We start from the raw sequence: 22,374 nt of genomic DNA, 5'->3' as shown, positions 1-22,374 counted from the left end.
TGGGGTTGTGACTCAGCGGTAGAGCACTCTCCTCACACGTGTGGGACCCCTGGTTCAATCCTCAGCACCACATAAAAATAACTAAGTGATATTTTGTGCAACTACAACTAAAAAATAAATATTAAAAAAAAGAATCAGGAAGAGGTGACATTTCTGTAGATAAGTAGGAAGGAAGAGTAGGAGAGAAGGAGAAAGGAAGGGGAAAGAGACTACATTCCTTTTTTGAGGTATCACTCGTCACCTGGGGCAACTCTGCTTTGCAAGTTGAGAGGGCGAATGCACACACCTTGTGCTGCCTTGTGCTGCCTGTGGCTGGTGCTTGATGTGCACAGGAGCCATGTAAATGTTTTACAGACATTATCCCATGTCATTCACCAACAGATACAGGGTAGACAGTAATAACCCTATCTTACAGATGAGGCAGTTAAGACTCAAAGAGGTTAAATAGCTTGCCTTAGAATAAAGAAGTGTCTTCCAATGGCTTGGATAGGACTGCCAGAATTAAATCACAGTTGTTCAGGATGCCACTTTCAACCACTCCACCAATTTGTCTTCACCTCAGCTGAGAGAAGGTGATCCTGAACCCAGGATCCAGTGGAGGGGCCACTTCTCAACATCCATTATCCTCTTGCTGCAACAACCCCTGAATGCAGGTCCATCCAGTGCTCTTTACTTTTATTTTTAAAGGTACTTTTTAATAACAAAGGAATTCAGGACACCTACTATAAGCTGGCAAGTTGGGTGGTGAGAAGCCACTCAGACCCGCGATGAGAAAGGTGATAATAATTCAGCGTTGGCAATTCTGAAGCAACTAAAAGAAAACACCCAGGTGTTTGAACTGGTCCCAAAAAAGAAACAGATCCCTCCCCACTTTCACCTTGAAGTCGGGAATTTCTCCCTGCTGTGCAGCGCCAGGTTTGGAGAACCTCAGGCAATCCCTTGTACTCTGGATTCCCTACAGTGGGCACCGGGTACACCAGTGCCCCATCTCCCTCAAGGGGTCACAAACCACAACGGGCACATGCGCCCAGGGCACACACGGGCGTGTGCAACTGTAAATATGCACCACACCCCAGCCCATAAAGACACGCGCCCTTACACTTCTTCCCACTCGAGCGCACGCACCACACACAAACAAGCGAAACACTAGGGCTCACACGCGCTCGTGCACACGCGCGAATCCCATGCACATGCGCGCATCCCATGCACACGAGCTCACCCTCGTTCACACGCACCCATTCTGACACACTCGCCCCGTACCACCCTTGCGCGCGAGCGCAGATCTCCAAGTGCACACGCGCACACCCTCGCTCTCACCGGTGCACCCCGCGCACACGCTCGCCCGGCAGAGCGGCGAGGGGCGGGGCGGGCGCGGCCGCTGGTGCCCGGCTGGGCGCTGCCGGGAGAGGGCGCGGCGCGGGGACGGCGGCTAGAGCCCGAGTTGTTTGCGCGAGCCCGGACTGCGCGTCGCTCCAAGGGAGCGGGGTCGGCTGGAGCCCGGCTGCGCTGGGCTGTGCGGCCTGGAGGGAGCGCGGCCAGGTGGCGCGCCATGGACGCGAAGGTGGGCGGCGGCGGCGAGGAGGAGGAGAACGTGGACTCGGGCGCCGAGACCGGAGGGTGAGCCGCGTGGGGCCGGGCCGCGGGCGGGGGCGTTTTCTGAGTTGTGGTGGCTCTTGGGCAGCCTGGGACCCCCCTGATCCCCGGGGCGGAGCCTACGCCTCTGAGCGGGGACAGAGGCGCAGTACCGCGTCCCCGGGAATACCCTAGGGGCTGGAGGGGAGGGACGGGGGACCGCTAGCCCCTCCGGGTCATCCCGGGGAGCAGAGCCTCGCGGCCCTCGGCTGCCCGGGGGACAGGACGGGTCCCATCTCTGGGGGAGGAAAGTGGAAGGACCCAAGGGTCAGTGTAATCCCATCCCAGTCCCACTTGTCCTCCGCCATCACGTGAGTGTTAGGCCGATGCAGTGTGCCCTTAGCACCGTCGTTAGAGACTAAAGATGAGCTTGCACTTGTTTCAGCCTTCGGTGAGGACTTTGCTCCTGTAGCTCCGGAGCCCCCGGGAGTCCCGCTCTGAGGATGGGGACCTCAGGAAGAGGATAGGACACCCGGCAGGCATGAAAGCCTTTCAAAAGTCAGCTGAGACGATGGCATTTCTCACTTTATGACTTTAGTGTGGGACTTTATGCTACTGAGGCTGCCTCCTCGACTTGCGCCAGCCTCGCACCCCTAACTTCGTCGCCCCTCAGGCCACCTGTCTCAGACAGAACCGCTTGCCTTGAGTACCGGCGGGATGGAAGCGAGGCTGTTATCTGGCCCTGCTTGTTTAAAAAGAAAAGGAAAAAAAAAAAAAAGTCCTATTCGCTTCAACAAACTCGAATAATTAGCGCGAACCTTTGGAGACTAATCAGTCCTTTCCCGACAGCACTTTTTTCCTGAGTGGGACAAAAAGCCGAATGTCTTCGGAGATGAATGTCCTTGTAAAGGCCTCCACCCAGCCCCTATCTCTAGAGGATTTTCTCGCGCAGAGTCAGCGCAAAGTGCAGGATGCAAGTGCTGACCCGGAGGAAGGGGTGTCTTTTCCTATCCAGAGTAACCCTGGAAGAGGGCAAGAGCTGCCCAGACTACCGAAAGCCACATTCCTGAAAGGTCAGGGAGGTTTCAAGCTAATCTCAGGGTTTGGCAACCTTATGAGGGCAGGAAGAGTGTCCAGGCCCAAAATGGACTGGGGATTCTGACCTGACCCCCACACAGCCCTTCCTGCTGTCAACCCCACCCTTCCTTGCAGCCTGCAGATCTGGGACTTTACACTTACTCTGCAGTAGGCTTTCCTGTTATCCTAGTTTGGGATCATATCTGGTGGCTTAACCCAATTACTTGTTCTTACACTTTATATATATGGCATTTATTGACTGACTTTATTTATTTATTCAGTGGTGCTAGGGATCAAATTGAGAGCCTTGCTATGCTAGGCAAGCCCTCCACCATTGAGCCACAACCACATCTCCAGCATTTATTTATCAACTTTAATAGAAGAATCTGGGCTTCCCCCTCCCCTGGACCTTGACTGGAAGACACACAGAGAGAGATGAACCTGCTACTTTGTAGCTGAGTTAAACAAAGTTCATTAGTTTTCAATTTTACCTAAGACAGACCTTGAAAAAGTTTCTAAGGGCTCTGCCTTAGAGAAGGGAGAGAAAGCCCTGACCCAGGGGGTGACATCACCCCAGGAACTGGGCATCAGCCTGACAGCTGCCAGAACTCCTGGGAGGGTCACATTGATCATGCTGACACCAGAGCTTCTGTTCTCTGCCTCTATTACTACAAAGGGTGGCTGTAACAGGACAAAATTGTTTAAAGCATTCTTACTGCATTGCTAGCATTCTTCAGATAAAATAGCATGGTAAATAATATAATTTCAATGCATGCTTAATAGTTTTGTATTTGCCATATATTCCTATATCTCCTGTGGAAACTGAGTATAAAGTGCATAGAAAGCACACAGTAAATGTTTGCCATCATTATTTTTTAATATTTATTTTTTTTTAGCTTAGTTGGACACAATACCTTTATTTTATTTATTTTTATGTGGTGCTGAGGATCGAACCCAGGTCCTTACATGTGCTAGGCAAGCACTCTACCACTGAGCCACAACCCCAGCCTCATCATTATTATTTTTAAAACGAATTTTTATCTTGTCTCTCTCCCAAACTTTTATGACTATTCTATCAAGTACAAGAATTTAATGTGCCTAATAAGCCTGACCTTATGGAGTCCATCCTCTCTCTAGCCCTGTTTCTCTGCAAGTCCTTTGCACCTGCACCTAGCCACATGTGTCAGGCTTTCCTGATGCCTTGCCTTTGTCAAACTGTCCTCTCTGCCAGCTGTGTCCTTTCCACCTGGCATGCCTGTCCACCTGACGAAACTCTATCCTTGTTTTAAGACACAGCTCAAGTGACACATCCACTATGGCAGTGATCCTTAATTTGAGGTCCACAAATTGCTCCAAGCATGTAAAAAATAATGCACTTTACAGATTTTTATGAAAAGTTAGTTTTTATCTGATTCTTTAGGTAGTCTCTGATCCCTTCCAAATCAAGTTTGGGCACAGTATGAGATGTTTCATGGTCAACTCAGGCCTGAGGTCTTGAGAGATAGCCAAGTAAACATGATGAGTCCACAGTGTGGGTAGAGCTTCATCTGGAGCTCAAGGAAGAGGAAGTCTGCATGGTGACATCACCTTTGGGAACTGTCTACCAAACCCTGGACTTGAAGTCCTAGGAGAGATTAAATCAACTCAAGGTCAGCGGGAACATCACTTAGCATTTAGTAAGTGCCACCTACTGTTCTGAGCCTCTAAGTATTTCATTGGCTCATTGACTCCTGTGACAACTCAGTGCCACGGGTGGTCTTTTTTAAGACCAGCCTTGAGAAACCACAGTGTTTAAATGTCAGGTAAAGGAGAAGGAGCTGAAAGGAGCCTGGGAAAGGATCTGTACAAAATAAAAGAATGTGATATCCTAAAAGACAAGGGCAGTTTGAGTTTGGGGGAAAAGAAGGAGAGAGCAGCTGTGCTGCTGAGAAACTATTCAAGATGTGAAGTGTCTTTGGATTAATGGAGATGACAGTGGGGTGGTAGAGGCAGAAGCCAGAGTAGAGTGGCCCCAGAAGGCAATCAAAGGTGAGGAAGAGGTGACAGCTAGAGGGGCATAGAGAGGCAGTAGAGGAGGGGAGAGTCAGGCGAGGGGAGTTGTGTTCCTCAACACAGGTCCTGACTGGGCGACTGTTGTGGTTTCTGGAGGCTGGTCGCAAACAACCCGCTGCACCAAGTTGTTAAACAATTCAAACAGCTGACAGAGGGATTCCATTCAAAGGGAAAGTATAAAGACATAGGAGGAGAGATGCTCTTTGTAACGTCAGCTTTCTGAAGAGGAGGAGGCAGGCAGATTTCAGACCACAGGTGGATGGATGGGCCTCGGATCAAAGCAGAAGGAGGGAAGGGAAGATGGGGTTTCCAGTCATTGTAAATGCAAACCCCCCCCACACACACACACATACCATACATACAGGATGATGGAGATTTGAGATTGTTCAGGCAGGGTTGAGGGAGGACCAGTTAAGATGAGTGATTATATATTTACAGAGACAGGAGTGGATTTGCTGTCCCCCACCTTCATCCCCTGGCCGTGCTCAATGAAACCTAGGGGTCAGGCAAGAGAGAGCTAGGGCTGTTTAGGATCATCACAGATTGGGTGCAGGGACATTGTTGCTAGGTAGCTGAAACAAAACGGGAACAACAGACTTTAGGGTATTGTCTAAGAGAATGGTCAGTCCTATTTATCAGATCAAAGAGACAGTTCCAAGCAACTTTGTGAGTCTCACTGGCAGTGACTGTGGTCACTTTGAAAGTTAAATTGCAAGAGCACCTGCCGTGTTCCAACCCTAGCTCCTCTACTTAGGAATCATGGAAACCTGGAGCAGTTAACTTCATCTCCCTGTGTTCTCAGTTTCCCACTCTGTGCAATGGGGGCATTGATGAGACCTCCTTCACTGGGTGGTTGTGAGGATTAAATGAGTGTGTACATTGAAAGCCCTAAGAACAATGCCTGGAATAAGTCAATCTCAGTCCATGATTCTTTCTTATTATATCATTATTATTAACACAAAGAATACGCCAATTGGTAAAACTAGAATCTTATGTAATAATGGTGAACTTAAGACTGTAGGTTATTTATACTCATCTCAGTAGACATTCCGATACTTTTAAATACATACCTTAAGCAATTTGATCATCATTCAGAACATTCAACAGACTGCAGGGCATGCCTCACTATCATCATTATTACTGTTTTACAGATGGGGACACAGACCCTCAGAAGGCACATGGCTCTCTAGTGACCTGAATTGAAGCCTGGGTCTCTAGCGTGCTTGCCACCTAGTGACTTTGCCTCTTAAAGAAGCTGTTTGAACTGTTTTAACTAATTTTTGTTTTCTGCTCATTTTCTTTTGCTTGGAAGGCTGCCTTTGCCACCTGACCCACCTAATCCAGGCCAAGACTAAAAGCCAACACTAGTCTTCTTTTGTGGTGATTGATGTCACTTTGAAACTCCCATTTTTCCAAACCCACCTGAAAGCAAGTCTTGTGCGTCTGTGTTCTTTCTGTTGGAAAGAACTGGCACAGCAGCTGCAGACGGTGTAAGCCAGCTTTAGAAACAGAATCCCTTAATCAAGGGACAGACAGTTCCTTGTAAATCCAAATAAAAGTCAATGCTTTCTGATGACTTTCATTAGTCATGGCTCCAGGATTTTCCCTGGAAGCTGCTTTTTCACATGTGACCTGACCCAGTGGATTATATTCATTCAGGAGTTTGGTCTCACGTTAATGGACTTCCACTTCTGTGTCAGCTGTCACTGAGCTTCTGACCCATGGCAAGGTCATACCATGCCCTGCCTTTTTGGTGGCCTTCAACTCATACTTCACTGTGACTTAAGAGAGTTTTAAAAATCCATCAGTTGAGAGTTTAAACAGGTGAATGGGGAAAAAAATTGGTGGAATAAATTTTAAAATCAGAAAGCTCTTATGCCATAATTTTTCTGGAAAAGAGAATTTAGGAAGATATCATTTTATAAAATTAATGTATGTTTAAATTGGCAAGTAGACTGCTAACAGAGATAAGCTACCGTAAGTACAGAAAGTCTTTACATATATGGTCTACACATATAATTATATTTTTTAAAAAAAATTAAGGAACTACATCTTAACTTTTTATTATTGGCACAGATATTAAATATTTGGAAATGCATCTCTGTATATGTTAGATATGAGAGACTATGTACTAATCTTTGTATTATTGTACTTATGGGTATCATGTGTTCAGAAATTTCTTAAAATTCATGAACTCATCTTTCATGCTTCATTCTGGCAAGCTTGAATGTCATAGGCAGAGCTAGTCAGGTGAATTCTCATGATGTAAGAACAATATACAAATCTCAAGGCAGGTACCCAACGGCTCTTCCTTCCCACCCTAAAATGTTGAAGAGTACAAAGTCCTGACCAGATATCTGGTTGTTCTCTGAATTTATTTGAATCTGTTTATGCACACAATGATTGTAAGCTTTACAGTTCATCTTTCCCTGGCAGTATTTCCAGTAAATGATCTGTTGGGGTTATTTGGAATATTAAAAGCTCTGGAAGTGTTCATATCTGGACTTAGTCTGTTTTCCCACTCATGGTAATTCTAAGGATAAGAAAAGAAATGTAAAGCTATATTCATAAATATCACTCTGTGCTTTATAAAAGTGAACAATCAAGAACAATCATATAGCCAATAAAAGGGAAATGGTTGAATAAATTATAGAGCATCACTTCCTCTAAAATGATAATTACAGGAGCTATGTAGCAGCATGGTAGGGTGGTGTTGATTGAAAAGAGCAGTTCAAAATTGTATCTCCATCATTGTGGAAACTGTACAAATTTTATCAACTTAGGATCAGAGGCTGGAGAGCAGCGTGAGGGTTCAGGGACTCTTTCCCATTTGCTTTGTTTTGATAGTGGACAGGCATGGAAGTTGGGCTGCGGAGCTGGGCCGAGACCATCACCATGGAGTGAGGGGTTTGTGTTTTAACTCTCAAGCTTGAATTTGATCCAGTGAAAGACACCATCAGATTTTGTGCTTTGCAAAGATTGGCTGCTGTATGGGGTAGGGATTGAGCAGACGAATGACTGTTGAAGACTGACCAGTTGGCAGGCCTAACCCAAGCAGTACCCTTTATCCTGAGAGGTGGGGGGGGATTCTTAGAGGGGCATCAGTTATGCTAGCACCAATCCTAAAATACTACCATTGCACTTTAAGATTCTTGAACTACGTTTCCAGTGTAAATTTCATTCTGCATACATATCCATCTGTACGCAGATCTTTAAAACGTCTGCATATGTGAATCCCATCTGCTTCAGGAGTCTTTGGAAAATCCTAGCTGAAACGACTGACACATTTTTAATACAAGAGAAATAGTAATATTGCACATTCTTGTTATATGTTGTATTTGGATAGTCATGAAATTTCTTTAAAGTCTGGCCATCTTAAGATGATCGTATTGCAACAGAATGGTTTTGCTGTTGCATCTACTACAGGGGGTGTTTTGGTGGGCATTCACGGCATTTCTCCATAGTTCCATTTCTAAGTATTGTCTTAAAGTTTATTTATGCCCTGCCTGGCTCCAGAAGGAATTTAAAGTGTCAGTGCTGGGGTTACATATGCTAGATTTCAGGAGGTTGCTTATCATTGATGCTTTTCATCCCCCCTTAGCAGGCATGTCGCCATGCCCTAGCCAAACCATCCTACTTTCCAGCTCATCCCTTGCTACCCACCCTGCACCCTGAGTCCAAACCTTTATCAGTTCTCACTTCCTGCCTCCATACAAATAGTACCTCTTTTGCTTTTCAGTTAACCAATTAAAAACTGAATTAGATATGTGCAAAGGCAGTTTGTAATATGTACAGGGATATGCAAATGATAGAAGTTGTTATTCTTTCCAGTTTTAAAATTCAATGACTCTATGACTACTAAAATATTTCATTTAAAAGAGAAAACCACATGCTGTTTTTCTCTCATTTGGTTCCTCTGCAATAAATCAGTGCATTTGGTCTGAGAGATGCAGGTTATTTTAACCAGTAAGAGGCATGCTTCTTGTGATTTTTTTTTCTTTTTCTTTAAGTTTTGTATGTACTTTCAAGAAGCTCAGTGGAAGGAAAATTGGATGATTCAGAAAGGCAACATGAGACCAAGGAAATAAAAGGAGTGTATATCTATGAAATTAAACATAATTAAGCAGTTTATTTGCATAACTATGTCCCCTATCTACCCGGGCAGAATAAATCCCTATGCGCTTAAGTGATTAATTTCCTACCGAGAATAACTATGGGGCACTGGGGGGAGAAAAGAAATAGCTTCTACACCAAATTCCTTTCCAGAGAGGGAAGTCTTAACAACCACACAAGTAGGGCAGAAATTTAGCAGAGATTAAGCAAGGCAGATCCTTGGCCGGATTCCCATTCTCATAACGGCTCAATGCCAGCCACAGGTTTTTCAGCATAAAATCCAAATGGGCCATTCACAGAGCCCCAACCCTGCTTTTTTGCTCCCCTACCACAGCCTACATCCCGTTACTCTAATATCCAGCAGGATTTCTTCTCAGTGGAACTGAAATCCATGGAAGCATCCCCATGTCTTTGGTTCTGTGGGCAAATTAGCAGCCAAAGTTCTGTCCCCTCCCATAGAGATCCTTGGCTGACATTTGAAGGTGCTTATCTGCAGTGGGTTAGTCTTTGGGGAGACGTGAATCTGTTGAAAACTTTGGGGCTTTCTCTTCGGCAAAACAAACCATTTGAAAATTTGCCAGCAAATTAAGAGAGTCCCATAGTCTCATCAGAGGAATCCACAGAGCCTATAGGAAGGACCCCCCACCCCCCGTTGCCCCATTTCTCAAGTGCCTTCAAATTTTTGCTTTCAAATTCAGACATAACTATAGTTTGCACAGAATGAACCTCAGCACTGTAGTTTTCTAGTGGTGACATTTCTTTACCAGTCAAATGCTGTCCCCACTGTTTCAACTTGTAGCTTGAATAAGTCATGCAGATAAACAAAAATGACGTGTATTCCTATTAATACGGAGCTCTTGTGTTTCAGGTCTGACTACAGCCACCTGTCCTCCACCAGCAGTAAGTATTTTTAAAAGTCTTTCCACATTGTGTTTACAGTCCCCCTCGGGGTCAATGCCACAGGGGCCATCTATGTAGTACATGTTGAATTGGAAGTAGTGATCAACAAAGGGGTCCTGGACAAAGAACAATATGGGAACCTCGAACCCTGAGACTGGAGGCTTTTCCTGGAGAATTTGATCAGACCTTGTTTTCAGTACTGGATAGGCCCCTCCTGCGCCTGCAGAAACTCAGATTGAAGGATGTGCCCCAGGCTTTACCAGCTGCTTTCAGATGCTACTAGGAACACCTTCCCAGAGCAGCCTTAACTCATCCATTGGGCCCCCCTCCATCGAGTACCTCATCCTATTCCCACAGGCTAACAGAAAACTCAGAGCACAGCCACTGCGTCCTTTGGGCTGTTCTAACTCATCTCTGGGCAAATGTCTTCCCTTGTATTTCTGCCTCTGTGGGCAAATGTCACTGTCTCCTAATATGGAAGAAATGCCACCTGTGGCACAAATCCTGCTAGTGTGTTAACACCACCATCATAGACTCTCATTAGGCAATTTAGCTCTCATTTCTCACTTAAATGCGGCTAAAAAGAATGTAGATATTTCTACCAAACCATCTTTCTATATTTGTAACTCTTATATTACAAGTGAACATTATATGTGGTTAAAAAAAAGATAGGAAATATGCTTATAAAGATGCTCTGAACTTTTTTTAAAAAGTGTTTATATTTAATATTAAAATACAAGTAAATGTATTCATGATAAATGATCCCTGGTATCTATAAAGAATTTATAGAGATTAAAACCACTATATCAAAGCCATTCAGATCAATTCAACCCTTACTTTAAAATTAAAAAAATAAGATTTACAATAAGAGCCTTGATTTTTTTTAAATCAGTAAATACTGAATTGTTCTGCCCTATCTCACTATCCTGTTAAAACTCTTAATTCTAAATAGTTCCCCAGTGGAGAGACACTTAATTGGATTATTCTATTTATTGATGTTCTGGCTTAGTTTCCCTTTGCAATAAGGGACTATGGGAAAGCTGCATGTCTAGAATTGTAATTTAGTGTCAAATTATATTTAGTTATTAGTATAACTGCAGTGAGCAATTTCTGATAATTTTTAGCCAACCAGAGACCCAACGTTGCCCCATAGTTATTAAGAACCATTAGTAATCATGAAAATAATGCTCCAGTGATTTGCACTCATTCCCTGGAGCTTTTCTATTCCTGAAATCAGAGACAGCCTCTTGAACTCTCTGTCTCCCTGCCGCCATTTTCATTCCACTTAGTTTGGCCCAGAGGCTACATTTCTTTAAGAATGATTTTTCTAAAACACTTGCATGAAGCCTTTGCTCAGTTCATAGCTCTCAAATCAGTCCTCTGGGTCACAACAAAGCACCTCCCTAGTCAGTGAAACTGGTAATTTGGTTTGGGATGTTTTCTTCTCAGTTATTTTAATTGCAGTCTGAGTTGGAAATTCTCTTAGTACAGCTGGGATCAATACCCTGTTATTGCTCTTCCTTTCTCCTTTAAATATTGTAGTTCTGCCTCACTCTTCAGAGATGAGACTTCTTGGTGAGTGTATATGTGTGAGTATATGTGTGTGTTTTGGTTAGGAAATGTGTTTGGTTACAAGTACAGAGAAAAAAAATGGTTAAGCACGTAAGGATTTGTTTTCCTCTATCATTTAAGAAGAAAAAAAGCACAGAGGAGGCAAGTTCAGGTCTGATGTAGAAGTTCCTCCAGTCATTCTGCTACACCACTCTCAGCTTTGGGCTTCCATCCTCAGGGTTGCCTCAGAGTTACAATAAGGATGCCTGCACCATAGCCATTACATCCTTTTCTCAGCAAGAAGAAAGAAAAAGGAAGATCAGAGGGCAGTTGCTGGCTGGGTCATCCCTTTTTTTTTGGTACTGAGGATTGAACATAGGGGCTCACTGCCATGCCACTCATGTTTTGTATTTTGTTTAGAGGCAGGGTCTCACTGAGTTGCTCAGCACCTTGCTGTTGCTGAGGCTGGCTTTGAATCCCAAATCCTCCTGCCTCAGCCTCCTGAGCCGCTGGGATTACAGGCGTGAGCCACTGTTCCCAGTTGGGTCATTTTTAAGGAGTCTTTCAAAGACTCTACCCAGCAGTTACTCTTATCTCTTTGGACTAGATGTTGGTTACGTATTTATCTCTAGTTACAAGGGGTTCTGGACAACATTGTTTTCTTTGACTACATTGCTATCCCTAATGCATTTCAGGTAGTAAAGAAGGAGAGTGGATACTGATGGGTCTTGCCTGCATCAGCACCCAGCTAGGAGCATAAATCCTGCCCCTACCCGCATGCAGGAGAAGGCCCTTTGAGCAGTCAGTGGAATATAACAGAGTAAACTTTATGAAAAGAAAAGAAAAAAAAAGTTTAAGTCAGGAGTCTTCAATCCACCCTTAAAAAAAAAAAAAGTATTTTCCAAGTAGATTGTTAAAACAACATTTTTCAGCTGGGTACGGTGGCGCACGACTATAATCCCAGCAGCTCGGGAGGCTGAGGGAGGAGGATTGAAAGTTCAAAACCAGCCTCAGCAAAAGCGAGATGCTAAGCAACTCAGTGAGACTCTGTCTCTAAATAAAATACAAAATAGCCTGGGGATGTGGCTCAGTGGTGGAGTGCTCCTGAGTTCAATCCCCGATTCCAAAAATAAACAAATAAATAAATAACATTTTTCCACAAACTATATGATCATACTCAAGGAGCTAAGTAGAGAGAGGATTTGTTGTTTGTCCTGAAACACCGTTACTAGGCCACTCTTCTGTGTGGCCAGCAGGGTTGAGGGCTGCCCTGCAGACCCCATCTGTTGGTCCAGGAGCAATGCACCTGCACCTCATTGTCTTTCCACCTCCACGGTCAGCCTCTCTTGATGGAACGGCCTGTTTCTGAATGACTCCTGGTTCCTAGTTGGGACTTAGGCATCAGTGCTGATCATTTCATATTAGAAAATGGACTTGCCTGCGTCTGTGAGGGCCCTTACTCAACATTCCTTTATCTGTGCATGAGCTCACAGGAGCTTCCTGGGCTCGCCAGCCTCAGTACCGGGCTTGATGCCTGTTTTTCTGCAACTGGGTTTTTATTGCCAGGCATGACCTTGAGAGCTGCCTGCAAAGAACACCAGTCACTCTATTTGGTTCTTTTCCTTCAAAATGCGGGGGGTGGGGGCTGCCTTCTCATGCTGCTTGTCTTGATAGGAACAAAAGAAAGGTCATCTGTAAGGGAGAGGTACAGAATAGTGGTGTGGTGACATGTTATAAGTCTTCGTCCCTCATGAAAATAGAAAGAAGACCAGTAGAACAGAGGAAAGGGACCAGCAGAGGGAGGAGGACAGGGAAAGGGGAGGTACTGGGGAATGATGTGGGCCAGATTATATTATTATATGTGTTCATATATAAAGAAGTAACAACTAATCCCGTGATTATGTATAACTATAAATATAACAGTAAAAAATATGGAAAACGGGTAAGTTCTAGTTCTGTTCAACCACAAGTTAGCTTCATGCTTTCTGACCATTTACCTTCTGTCTTAGTCCAATTTCTTTTGTTATAACAAAATGCCTGAGACTGGTCACTTTATAAAGAAAAGGGGTTTATTTAGCTCACGGGTTTATCTGTTTGGCTTGGCAAGGTCCTCATACGACATTACAGTGATGCATGTGGAAGAAATTGGGTGGTGAGACAGGAACCCAGAGGACTGGTTGTTGCTCTTTAGTAGCAACCCACAACTGGGGAGCTAACTGAGGTGCCATAAGAACTGCATTAATCCCTTCTGAGTACAGCACCCCCCAACGACCTGTTTACCTCTCAGTGGGCCTCTCTATTTAAGTCCTACCACCTCCCACATCTCCACACTGGGAACCAAGCCTCCTGCACATGAACCCTGGGGTTTGCCCCCTATCAAGGGCAACCATAGTACCCCCTTTGGGCCTCGGTTTCCTCCTCTGTTGCATGATGTGGTTGGACAGGATGCCCCTAAGGACCCTCCAGAAGCTCTAGAATGCTAAGTTATGACCATCTTAGAAACTCCTCTAAAAACAGAATGAAGAAAGAAGAGAGGAGGAGGAGAGGAGGGAGCAGTCTGTACCTTTTCTCTTTGTTCTCTCTTGAATAAAAATCTAGAGGACTCTAAGGTTCATCCTTAAGTGAGGGCTGTCAAGAAGCCATCGGAGCTTCTTAACACTGTGAGCCGCCTCTGAGACAGTAACGGTAGAGAGACTGAAGGAAGAGACAGCGCTGCTCTTTCCCCCACCCCATAAAGAAATGCCCGGGTCTAGGGCAGAAGAGGGCATGGGGATGGTTGGGCATCATCCTCTTCCTCAGCCTCACTGATCCCAGAATCCCACTTCTACTGCCTACGTCCTTTGTCACTTGCTGTCCAACTCCGGCGGGAGTGCTGAGGGCCCTGGTTTTGTTTGGGTGAATTTTCCCAGATACACCTGGTCCATTTGCCTTTCTCAGATTACCAGAGAGGTCAGGCTTCTCCTTTATGCCTCCTGAAAAGCTAAACATAGTGTTGGTGCCCAGGTGATCTCAGTAAGTCCCCATACTTCCTAAGGAAGATTGAATTTAATTTATACTCTCAGACTGTTAGGTTTTTGTTCCAGAAATCTGGTGAGAAGATCACCGAGCCATAATGGCACAATTTGCATTATTAAGTGATTTGAATAAAAGGGGGAATTTTTGTAAGTAGGATAAAACAAAAACAACAATTATGCCATGGAAAAAAAATACCAAGAATGCCACATAATACTAATGAAATTCCCATCACGTGTGATTGAATATTTCCATTTAAATAAAGATCTTACTCATACTTGAAGAATTACTCTTAGAAGATATTGGGAGCTTAAACATTTTTAGAAATGTATAATGTGTCTTAAGGATATCTGGCCCCAGAATCATGCCAATAGAATGTCATCAAAGAATGAACTGGTTCTACCTGAGGCTGTTCTGAAGGAAACTTCTCTACTTGCCCTCCTAATTTCAGTCCTAAAATGGTTCCACCTCAAAAGTGAGGATAGTCACTAACTCTTTACCTGACACCTTACAAACTGCTGGTGACAGCAGGAATGCCTTGTGGCTTTATGCCCTTCCTACTGTTGCGGCTGGCAGGTGGGGTCTGCACAAGCTGCCGACCTCTGCAGCCAAGAAACGTGTTGCAGCCCTTAATGGTGGGCCGTGCCCTCCAGTGTTGCAGCAGACCCCAGAAGCTCACCACCGATTTCTTCTTTCTGGGTTCTTATTTCATGAATTTGAAGAATGAAATCCACACACAAAGATGAGTGTAAGTAGGCTTTGTTAAAGTGTCAATGGAAGCAGAACTCCCACAGGGTGAGAGGAGACCCAGTAGCGGTTGTCCCCTGAGTGTGCTAGTCTAGGGGTTTATTTAGTGCTTAGGTCAATGCTATTGGTCCAGATTTATGCTAATCAGAGTTTGGAAAAGTACTAGTGCACTTGGCTAACCCTGCAATCCCATTCAGGTCAGTTCCACTTCTATTTTCCTACCACTTGTGGGGAAACTAGAGGTTGAGATCACTGGACCGTGGATGCTCAGGGCTTCAGGGCCCATGGGTGCTATGCAGAACAGGCCTTGGCATCCACCAGTTCAGGCTGCTGCAGTGCTACAGGTTGGTGCACCCTGGCTTGCCTTGGCATGGGCTCACCCTCCCTGGGCTGGTGGGCTCCATGCAGCTGTGGCCCATGCTTGCTGCCCACACTTCAGCCCTGTTTGGTCCACCTCCCCACAGCACCAGGACAATAACTTGGCTTCAGTACTTCTCAAAGCACAGGTGGAAGCTGGTCATGATGGCATACACCTGTAATCCCAGGTACTTGGGAGGCTGAGGCAGGAGGTTGCTAGTGCAAGACCAGCCTGGGCAACTCAGCAAGAGACTGTCTCAAAATACAAAGGTGTGAATATAGCTCAGCTGTGGTGGGCCTCTGGGGATGCAGTCCCCAGTACCCAGAACAAAAATACCCACAAATTGTCAAAGATGAATCAAAGTGATACCAAGGGTATGTCCCAGCCTCTGGGCAACATTCTGAGGAATTCTCTGGTTTGAGGAAATCAGGGAGGAATGGCCATGGACAATGTGCTTTGCTGATCTGAGCCTGGGAACGTGTCATGAACTGGGTAAAGAAAAGAACAGGAGTCCCTGGATTTGTTCTTCAGCCTGCTCAGACCTCAAATTCTTTCTCTCCTTTTTTTCCATACTTTTCTTTCCCCAACTTCCTGAGCTGTCTTTCCAGGGACTTAGGCCCAGTTCCCTGCTCACGTCCTCACTGCTGCCCCAGAGCTTCCATGGGCTGTAGGTCCAATGGAGTCGTACCCTATTGAATGTGCTCCTAAGTCCCTTCGTGGTCAATGGTCACTAGGCTACCTTGTCGCTGGGGGATAGAGACACGGAGTCAACACACAGACTCCGGAGCTGGTGAGAGAACTGGCTGGAGACCCACCTCAGGTCGTTGTCCAGGAGCTCAGTTTCTTTTTGGAATGCACACAACTGTTATAGGGTTCTAGTGGGGCTTGCCTGTCAATCATACATAAGCAAGACAATATCCATAAGCCCATCATCTTCTGCCTAACATAACCGCACTGTTAGGAAACTCTAAATATTGCTGTCGTGGCGGAAAGCAATCTGGAAGGGTCTTTGGCCCTTACTGAGTCAGGGGTTTCATGCCCTGAAGCCCCTGACTCTCGGTTTCCTGGCCGGGCAGTTTGGCAATGCCAACCACAAGTGCTGAGGATGGGATTTCACCCCATCCTGCAGGCGCTCCTGTCAGGCCTCAAGGAAGGTGGATATTTCAAGCACTTCCGAGCTGCTGGTAGCTGCTAGCTGGGACTGAAAGTTATTCCAGCACCCTATGGCTTTCCTAGGACCATGATGTCTGTGAACTTCCCTTGAGGGAAGTTCCCAAATAGGCCCAGCTGGTGCTCTGGGCCTCTGAACACACTCTCATCTCAAGGGAAAAGGATCAGGTGGATCACAGGTGTTTTTCAAGTTGAAAAATCCAGGCATCTCAGCTGATGATGGAGCCAATATAAGGGCTTGTCAATTAATTCTTCTCTGTTGTTCCTGGGAAAACATCTCCTCCCTCCTGGGGATCTCTTTTCCTGCATGTGTATCCCTCCAATTAAATACTATCATCTCCCTTTAATTTCTCAGTAGTTTCAGCTCTTATTCCAAGTTCAGGATACTGAGGCATTGTATGTTTTGATTTTGGCATTGACCACATTTGCACGATCCCTTAGTGTTTTAGAGAGAAACCTGAACTCATTGTGCTGTAATTTAGGAGTTTGAAAAGCAACACACTAAACACAATTTCATTGTGTCAAGGACATATCAAGGAATGAACTGGTTCTATCTGAGGCTGTTCTGAACTCTAGTACTTATCACTGATGAGGAATATCTGAACAGATGTGATGTTTCCAAGTTCAAGAGCTTAATGCAGTCTTGGTTTAATGGAATATTTGTTATTTTGCTTCTATTTTTATTAGAGAAGATAACTGTCAATCAGTTTTGTTCACTGTAGAGCCAGTTTTGATCAGGTCCCCTGAAAAGGAAGATCAGTATTTTGGAAGAACAACAGTGGTCAGTTTAACTTTGATCCATTCATGGACATTATAATCTTTATTTTTTCCTTCTGTGTACAATACTTTATCCCATATCTTTCTTAGAATGAATATTATTTCAGAGTCTTATTCCATAAGATCTGGGCAAAGCTCATTAATTTATCTTTCTTTCCATTAATCTTCATGAAGAACAATATTAACCATTGAGCTAGTTTAATTTGGTGATTAACATCGAGTTGGCAATGTGCTCAGGCTTGTGGGTAAACTAAAAACTACCTATTCCATCTGCAGCTTCACACCCCTGCTAACTACAGACAAGTCACCAATATTTTCTAAATTAGAATGTGGCCTCCTAGAGAAAGTTACTCGTTGGGGTATCTCAATTTAGCTCTCTCACTTTTTTCATCTATTTCTACTTCCTCAATTTCCAAAAGCTTTATTAATAATGCTAGTGATATTGTTTGGCATGCTGTTATAAACCCAACAGACATGAAACAAACTGAAGCATTGGAGCAACGATGTATTTATTTCCACATGGAAGAAAATCATAGGCTTCCAACTCCACAAAGTTGAGTGTGCAACTTTCAGCAAATGAGTCCCAAATAAAAAGTCTTCCCATTTTTATTGTGTTGAAGGCCATGTTATAGCACAACAATAGTGTCTACACATAGCATTATTCCCAAAAGAGATTCAGGGTGTACTGCACAGCTGGATTGGCTCTGAGTCATCTTGATATATGGCCATGGCTGCAGAGACAGTGAGAAACCACTAAGAGGCAGTGCACATGGACAGATCAATCTGATCTCATCCACTCTTCCCTCCTAAGTGAGTACAGGATTAAAGACATTACTTAGAAGTTTCTATTGCATTCCTTGGCCTGGGCATCTGAGATACCTACAACTGCTGTGCCTGTAGCTGAGTGGGAGAGCACCCTTAGGGCTGCTTCTTCCCATGCCAGAGGACAACGGCTGCACTCCAGCTTGTCCTAACCAGGGAAAGATGAATCTACTGGAAGCAGCTCTTCCCATGACCCTACATGTTGAGGCCTTCTGCCACAAGGATGTTCCTGGACCTTCCTGTTAGGATTGGAGCTATGTAGCTTGTAGGTGACACTAACAAAAAGGTCACAAGCCTGAAAGCACCATTTGTGGCATGTCTGGGTATTGCAACTACTCAAGAGGAGACTTATCTGCAGCCTCAGAACCACAGAACACAAACAGTTATGGACTGGGTATCCCAAGGTATTCTTAGCTTAGAAGACACATATAATTACCAAACTAGAAAATTTGCTGCTTGGAGTGTGGTCCATGAGCCACCACATCATCACAGAAATGCAGAATCCCGGGTCCCACCCCTGAGCCAAATGAGTTGCATGCACTGAAAGTTTAAGGAGTCCTAAGCCAGCCTATCTCCTCATTAATCAAAACTGTTCTTCAATCATCCCTGTTATATGTGACTTATCTAAACTTCTTACAGTTAGATTCCAATTTAATACTGACATCTATGGACTCTAGGACCTATATAACATCTGGATGGGAATTTCTCATTTGATAAATATTTGAATTATTTTATTAATAATTTTAGAAAAATAAAATTGTGTTCTTTCACTAAGCATGATTCATTTAAAACACAGAATATGTCAGTTATGTTTTGGGACTTTTGAGAAGCAGGAGGCAGTGTTACTTGTAGGATCCTGAGAGTTGCAATGAGATTAAATTAAACAACTGAGGCCAAAAACATTTGTGCATTTAGACGGTTATTTGATGGTGTAGAGTCTATGTTTTTCCTGAATAGGAGCCTGAAAAGCTAGACTATATTACTGTTTGACAGTTGATAAGAAAAAAGCAATAAGCAAAGATAGGCATCAGGAAATCAAAGGGCGAGGACAATATACCACAACAGACAACCCCTTTGATGCTTTGCTACACTGACATCCGTTTCCCAAAAAAATATGGTGTAGTCCTTCTGGCTTCAAAGATAAGTTTTAATTGTATAACTTCAACCATACAGAAGGTGTCGATTATTACCCAGGATATGAAAGAAAAATGGAGACAGACTTTCCTGACAGCATTTTCCCTGAGAAGCTGAAGTGCCACTCCAGGGACATCTGGTTTACCTGGGCTGTCAGTCCCCCAAGGGAAGGAAAAAGGAGGGGCACAGAGTGAGTAGCTGCCACCACACCTGCCCTCGATGTGCCTGGTGCGTTTCTTAATTTTAGAGCAATTTTTATTACTCGAGTAATACATGGTAACTATAGGTAACTATAGAAAATTCAGAAAATACAAATTGACAAAGATAAACACTAACCCAGAAACAACCATTATTCATGATTTGGTGTCTGCCTTAATAGATTTTTTTCTGAGCATCTATATACCCATAGATAGATTTATCATTACCCAGACTGGTATTACGTGAATTTTATAGTCTAACTTCCTCACCAGCTATATTACAAGCATCTTTACCTGTCAGGAACTAACTTGTACAGCAGTGTGTGTGTGTGTGTGTGTGTACAGTATTGTGTCTGCACTGTGCTGTATTTACCGGTGCCCTAGTGTAGGTCATATGGGCTCTAGACACTCTTTCACTATTACAAAACTCTATTGCACTGAGTCTTTGTAAATATCCTGCATTGTGAAGATTAACTCCTACAAGTGAAATTGCTGGGATAAAAAGATATGCAGTTTGTAAAGCTTCTGATATTTTCCAAAAGTGCATTTTACTCTCCCATTGATGTATGAACAAGCTAGGGTCTCATAAAAATTGTGGTTTAATGTACAAAAAGGAGGTATGAGTGTGCACATGTGTGTATGTAGACATATGTGTGTATCTCATATATATCATTTATGTATTTATATAATACACTATATATATGTGTGTGTGTATGTGCATATATACAATGCTATATACAATGGACAGAATTGCTCCTCTGTGGAATGTTATGAACAGGGAGACTCTCAGGCTTTGGAGATGATCAGGTTGATGTCTTTTCATTTCTCTCGCTGACAGTGTGGTATTCACTTCACTCCCAGTCCCACCTCAGGCAATAGTAATGGCTATCGCAAAACCATCATTGCTCTGCACAGGCTTTACGGGAAGTGTTTCCACTCCAGCAGTTTTTATCTTTATTCAGTATCTATACTGCTCTCTTTAATGTCTGATGGGATAATAAGTTGGAAGTATTTGGGGAATATTATGCAAAAAGACAGATCATAACCACTGAGGGCCTCCAATACTCAGAATGGACTAATAATGCTAAGAGAAACCCATCGGTCTCCTTCTGCCTTTCTTTTCTCTTTCTGCATATTTATTAAACTGCTATTTTGGACAACACAATGGTTATGGAAGGGAAGGAATGTTCTATCTGTTTTCACTCCCTCTCTTATTTTTATCTCACCCTAACATCTTCTGACATTATTATGGGCTCATAAAGGTAGTGAGGTTGAGCTGTTCAACCTGTGTTTGGAAGACTGGTTTTCCCTTTTTGTAGCAAGAATAGTCACAAGAAGCCTTTGCTTTGTCTGTTATGGGGAGAATTGGGCTTTCTCTGTGATTTCATAGTTCATCTGCAATTTGCCTCAGTCTGGAGCATCGTGAGGCTGAAATGTGTGAGGTCAGAGATCACCTGGACTAGATTCCAAGGTCTATGAGATGACATGTTTAAGCTGTCACCATCAGTTGGTGTCTCCAAAAGCCTCGCTCTTGCAATAAAGAGCCTTGCCATTCCAGCTGTTTCGTCTGCTGTGAGTTCAAAGAAATAACTTCAGAAACTTGAAAACTGGGTTTATCTTTCCCATTGCCCCCTGAAGCAGTGGACAGTCATGTCTCTATAAGTGGAGGGTCCCAGGGAGTAGAAAATTTCCCAGGAGAAGGGAAAGCTCATGAACTATCTCTACATTTCAAACTGTAACATGTGGAACTTACATTGGTATTTTTCTTTAATCTGTCCTATGAGAATGCCTTGCCCTCTCAGATAGTAAACTGCTCAAGGACAAGGTCAGGGTGTGTCTCCTGCTACTTTGTGGTCCTTGGAACCTTTAGCAGGCTTGGGCACCTTAGGACTGAGGCAGCTGAGATATAAAGGTCGGAGCCCCAAAGTGGGAGCTAGGAGATGGTCCTTGTGTCTCTACATGGGCTGTTGGCTAAATGGCCAACTTGGGCAAGTTGCCTGACTTCACCTGTAAACCAGGGACCTGAGTGAAAAGTCTCACCTGTGTTTAATTTTCTAGTCATGTCCAGTAAGCTTGCTCTCCAAATGGGCCCCAAAGTCCATATTTCCTAAGGAAACTTACAAACAAGGATAGAAACACACACACTGCTGTTCAAATCAGTTTCCTGACAGGTAAAGATCATCTTCAAATTGGCAAAGCATTTGAATATTCCACTGAATTTTAGGCCAAAAAAAAGTGAGTTCCCAAGTTCCATTTCCTACATTCCTAGTTTAATCCTGGACAAAGCCAGTGCCAGATTTCATTATTGACTTTTCTGCTCTAGCATCCAGGATGTATCTTATTAGCAGAGGCATAATGTCTTTTCTTAAAACAGATGTAATAGGTAATCATTGTTTGGTCTGATTTCTCAACATCCTGCCAGAATAAATTCCTTTTTAAAATAAATCTTCATTAATTTAATTGGTAGGACCCTCCGTCTACCTCTAGTGGAAGACCCAGAGGCCTGGGATTCCCTGATGAGCAAATCCCTGGGAGAGGATTTGGCTAACCTCCTCTTCTTTTGTCTCTTGTTTTGTTTGGGTGGATTTGCCTTATTTCTTAAAGCAAAATGAATATTGATTTCAGTCCTGTTATTTCCAAGCCCACTGTGCTTCCTCCACATCTACAGGATTGTGTTGAGATCTGGACTTTCTCAGGATGACTCTGCTTACCAAAGAAATTGATGAGCACAGAAGTGGTTTAGAAAGAATTAAGACCCCTGAGCAAAAGAAAGGATCTGTGTAAAATGCCATGGTTTTCTCAGGCCTTTCAAGCCCTTGAATTTTTTATACAAACAGGGTCTTAGCATGTCATTCAGCATGGGTCCTTGGTGTGTCTCAGACCTGTGTCACC

The 22,374-nt window shown here is 43.9% G+C and overlaps 1 protein-coding gene across 1 annotated transcript in view; it reads left to right on the top strand.

Annotated features, from left to right (window-relative positions):
* Window positions 1-1,423: 1,423 nt before the first annotated feature.
* The window catches only part of Fam124a (family with sequence similarity 124 member A), a 57,174-nt gene continuing 36,223 nt past the window's right edge, over window positions 1,424-22,374 (top strand). The window contains exons 1-2 of the mRNA XM_046454288.2: window positions 1,424-1,617; window positions 9,683-9,714. Of these exons, the coding sequence (XP_046310244.1) occupies window positions 1,550-1,617; window positions 9,683-9,714 (100 nt within the window). The 5' untranslated portion in view covers window positions 1,424-1,549. The remainder of the gene's footprint in view (window positions 1,618-9,682; window positions 9,715-22,374) is intronic.

Source organism: Marmota monax, unplaced genomic scaffold, assembly GCF_021218885.2.
Source record: "Marmota monax isolate L192 unplaced genomic scaffold, Marmota_monax_Labrador192_F-V1.1 WCK01_AAM20220418_F8-fsc00011, whole genome shotgun sequence".
Classification (NCBI taxonomy): Eukaryota; Metazoa; Chordata; class Mammalia; order Rodentia; family Sciuridae; genus Marmota; species Marmota monax.
Note: the sequence above shows the minus strand (reverse complement) of the source record. Positions and strands in the feature narration are given on the sequence as shown.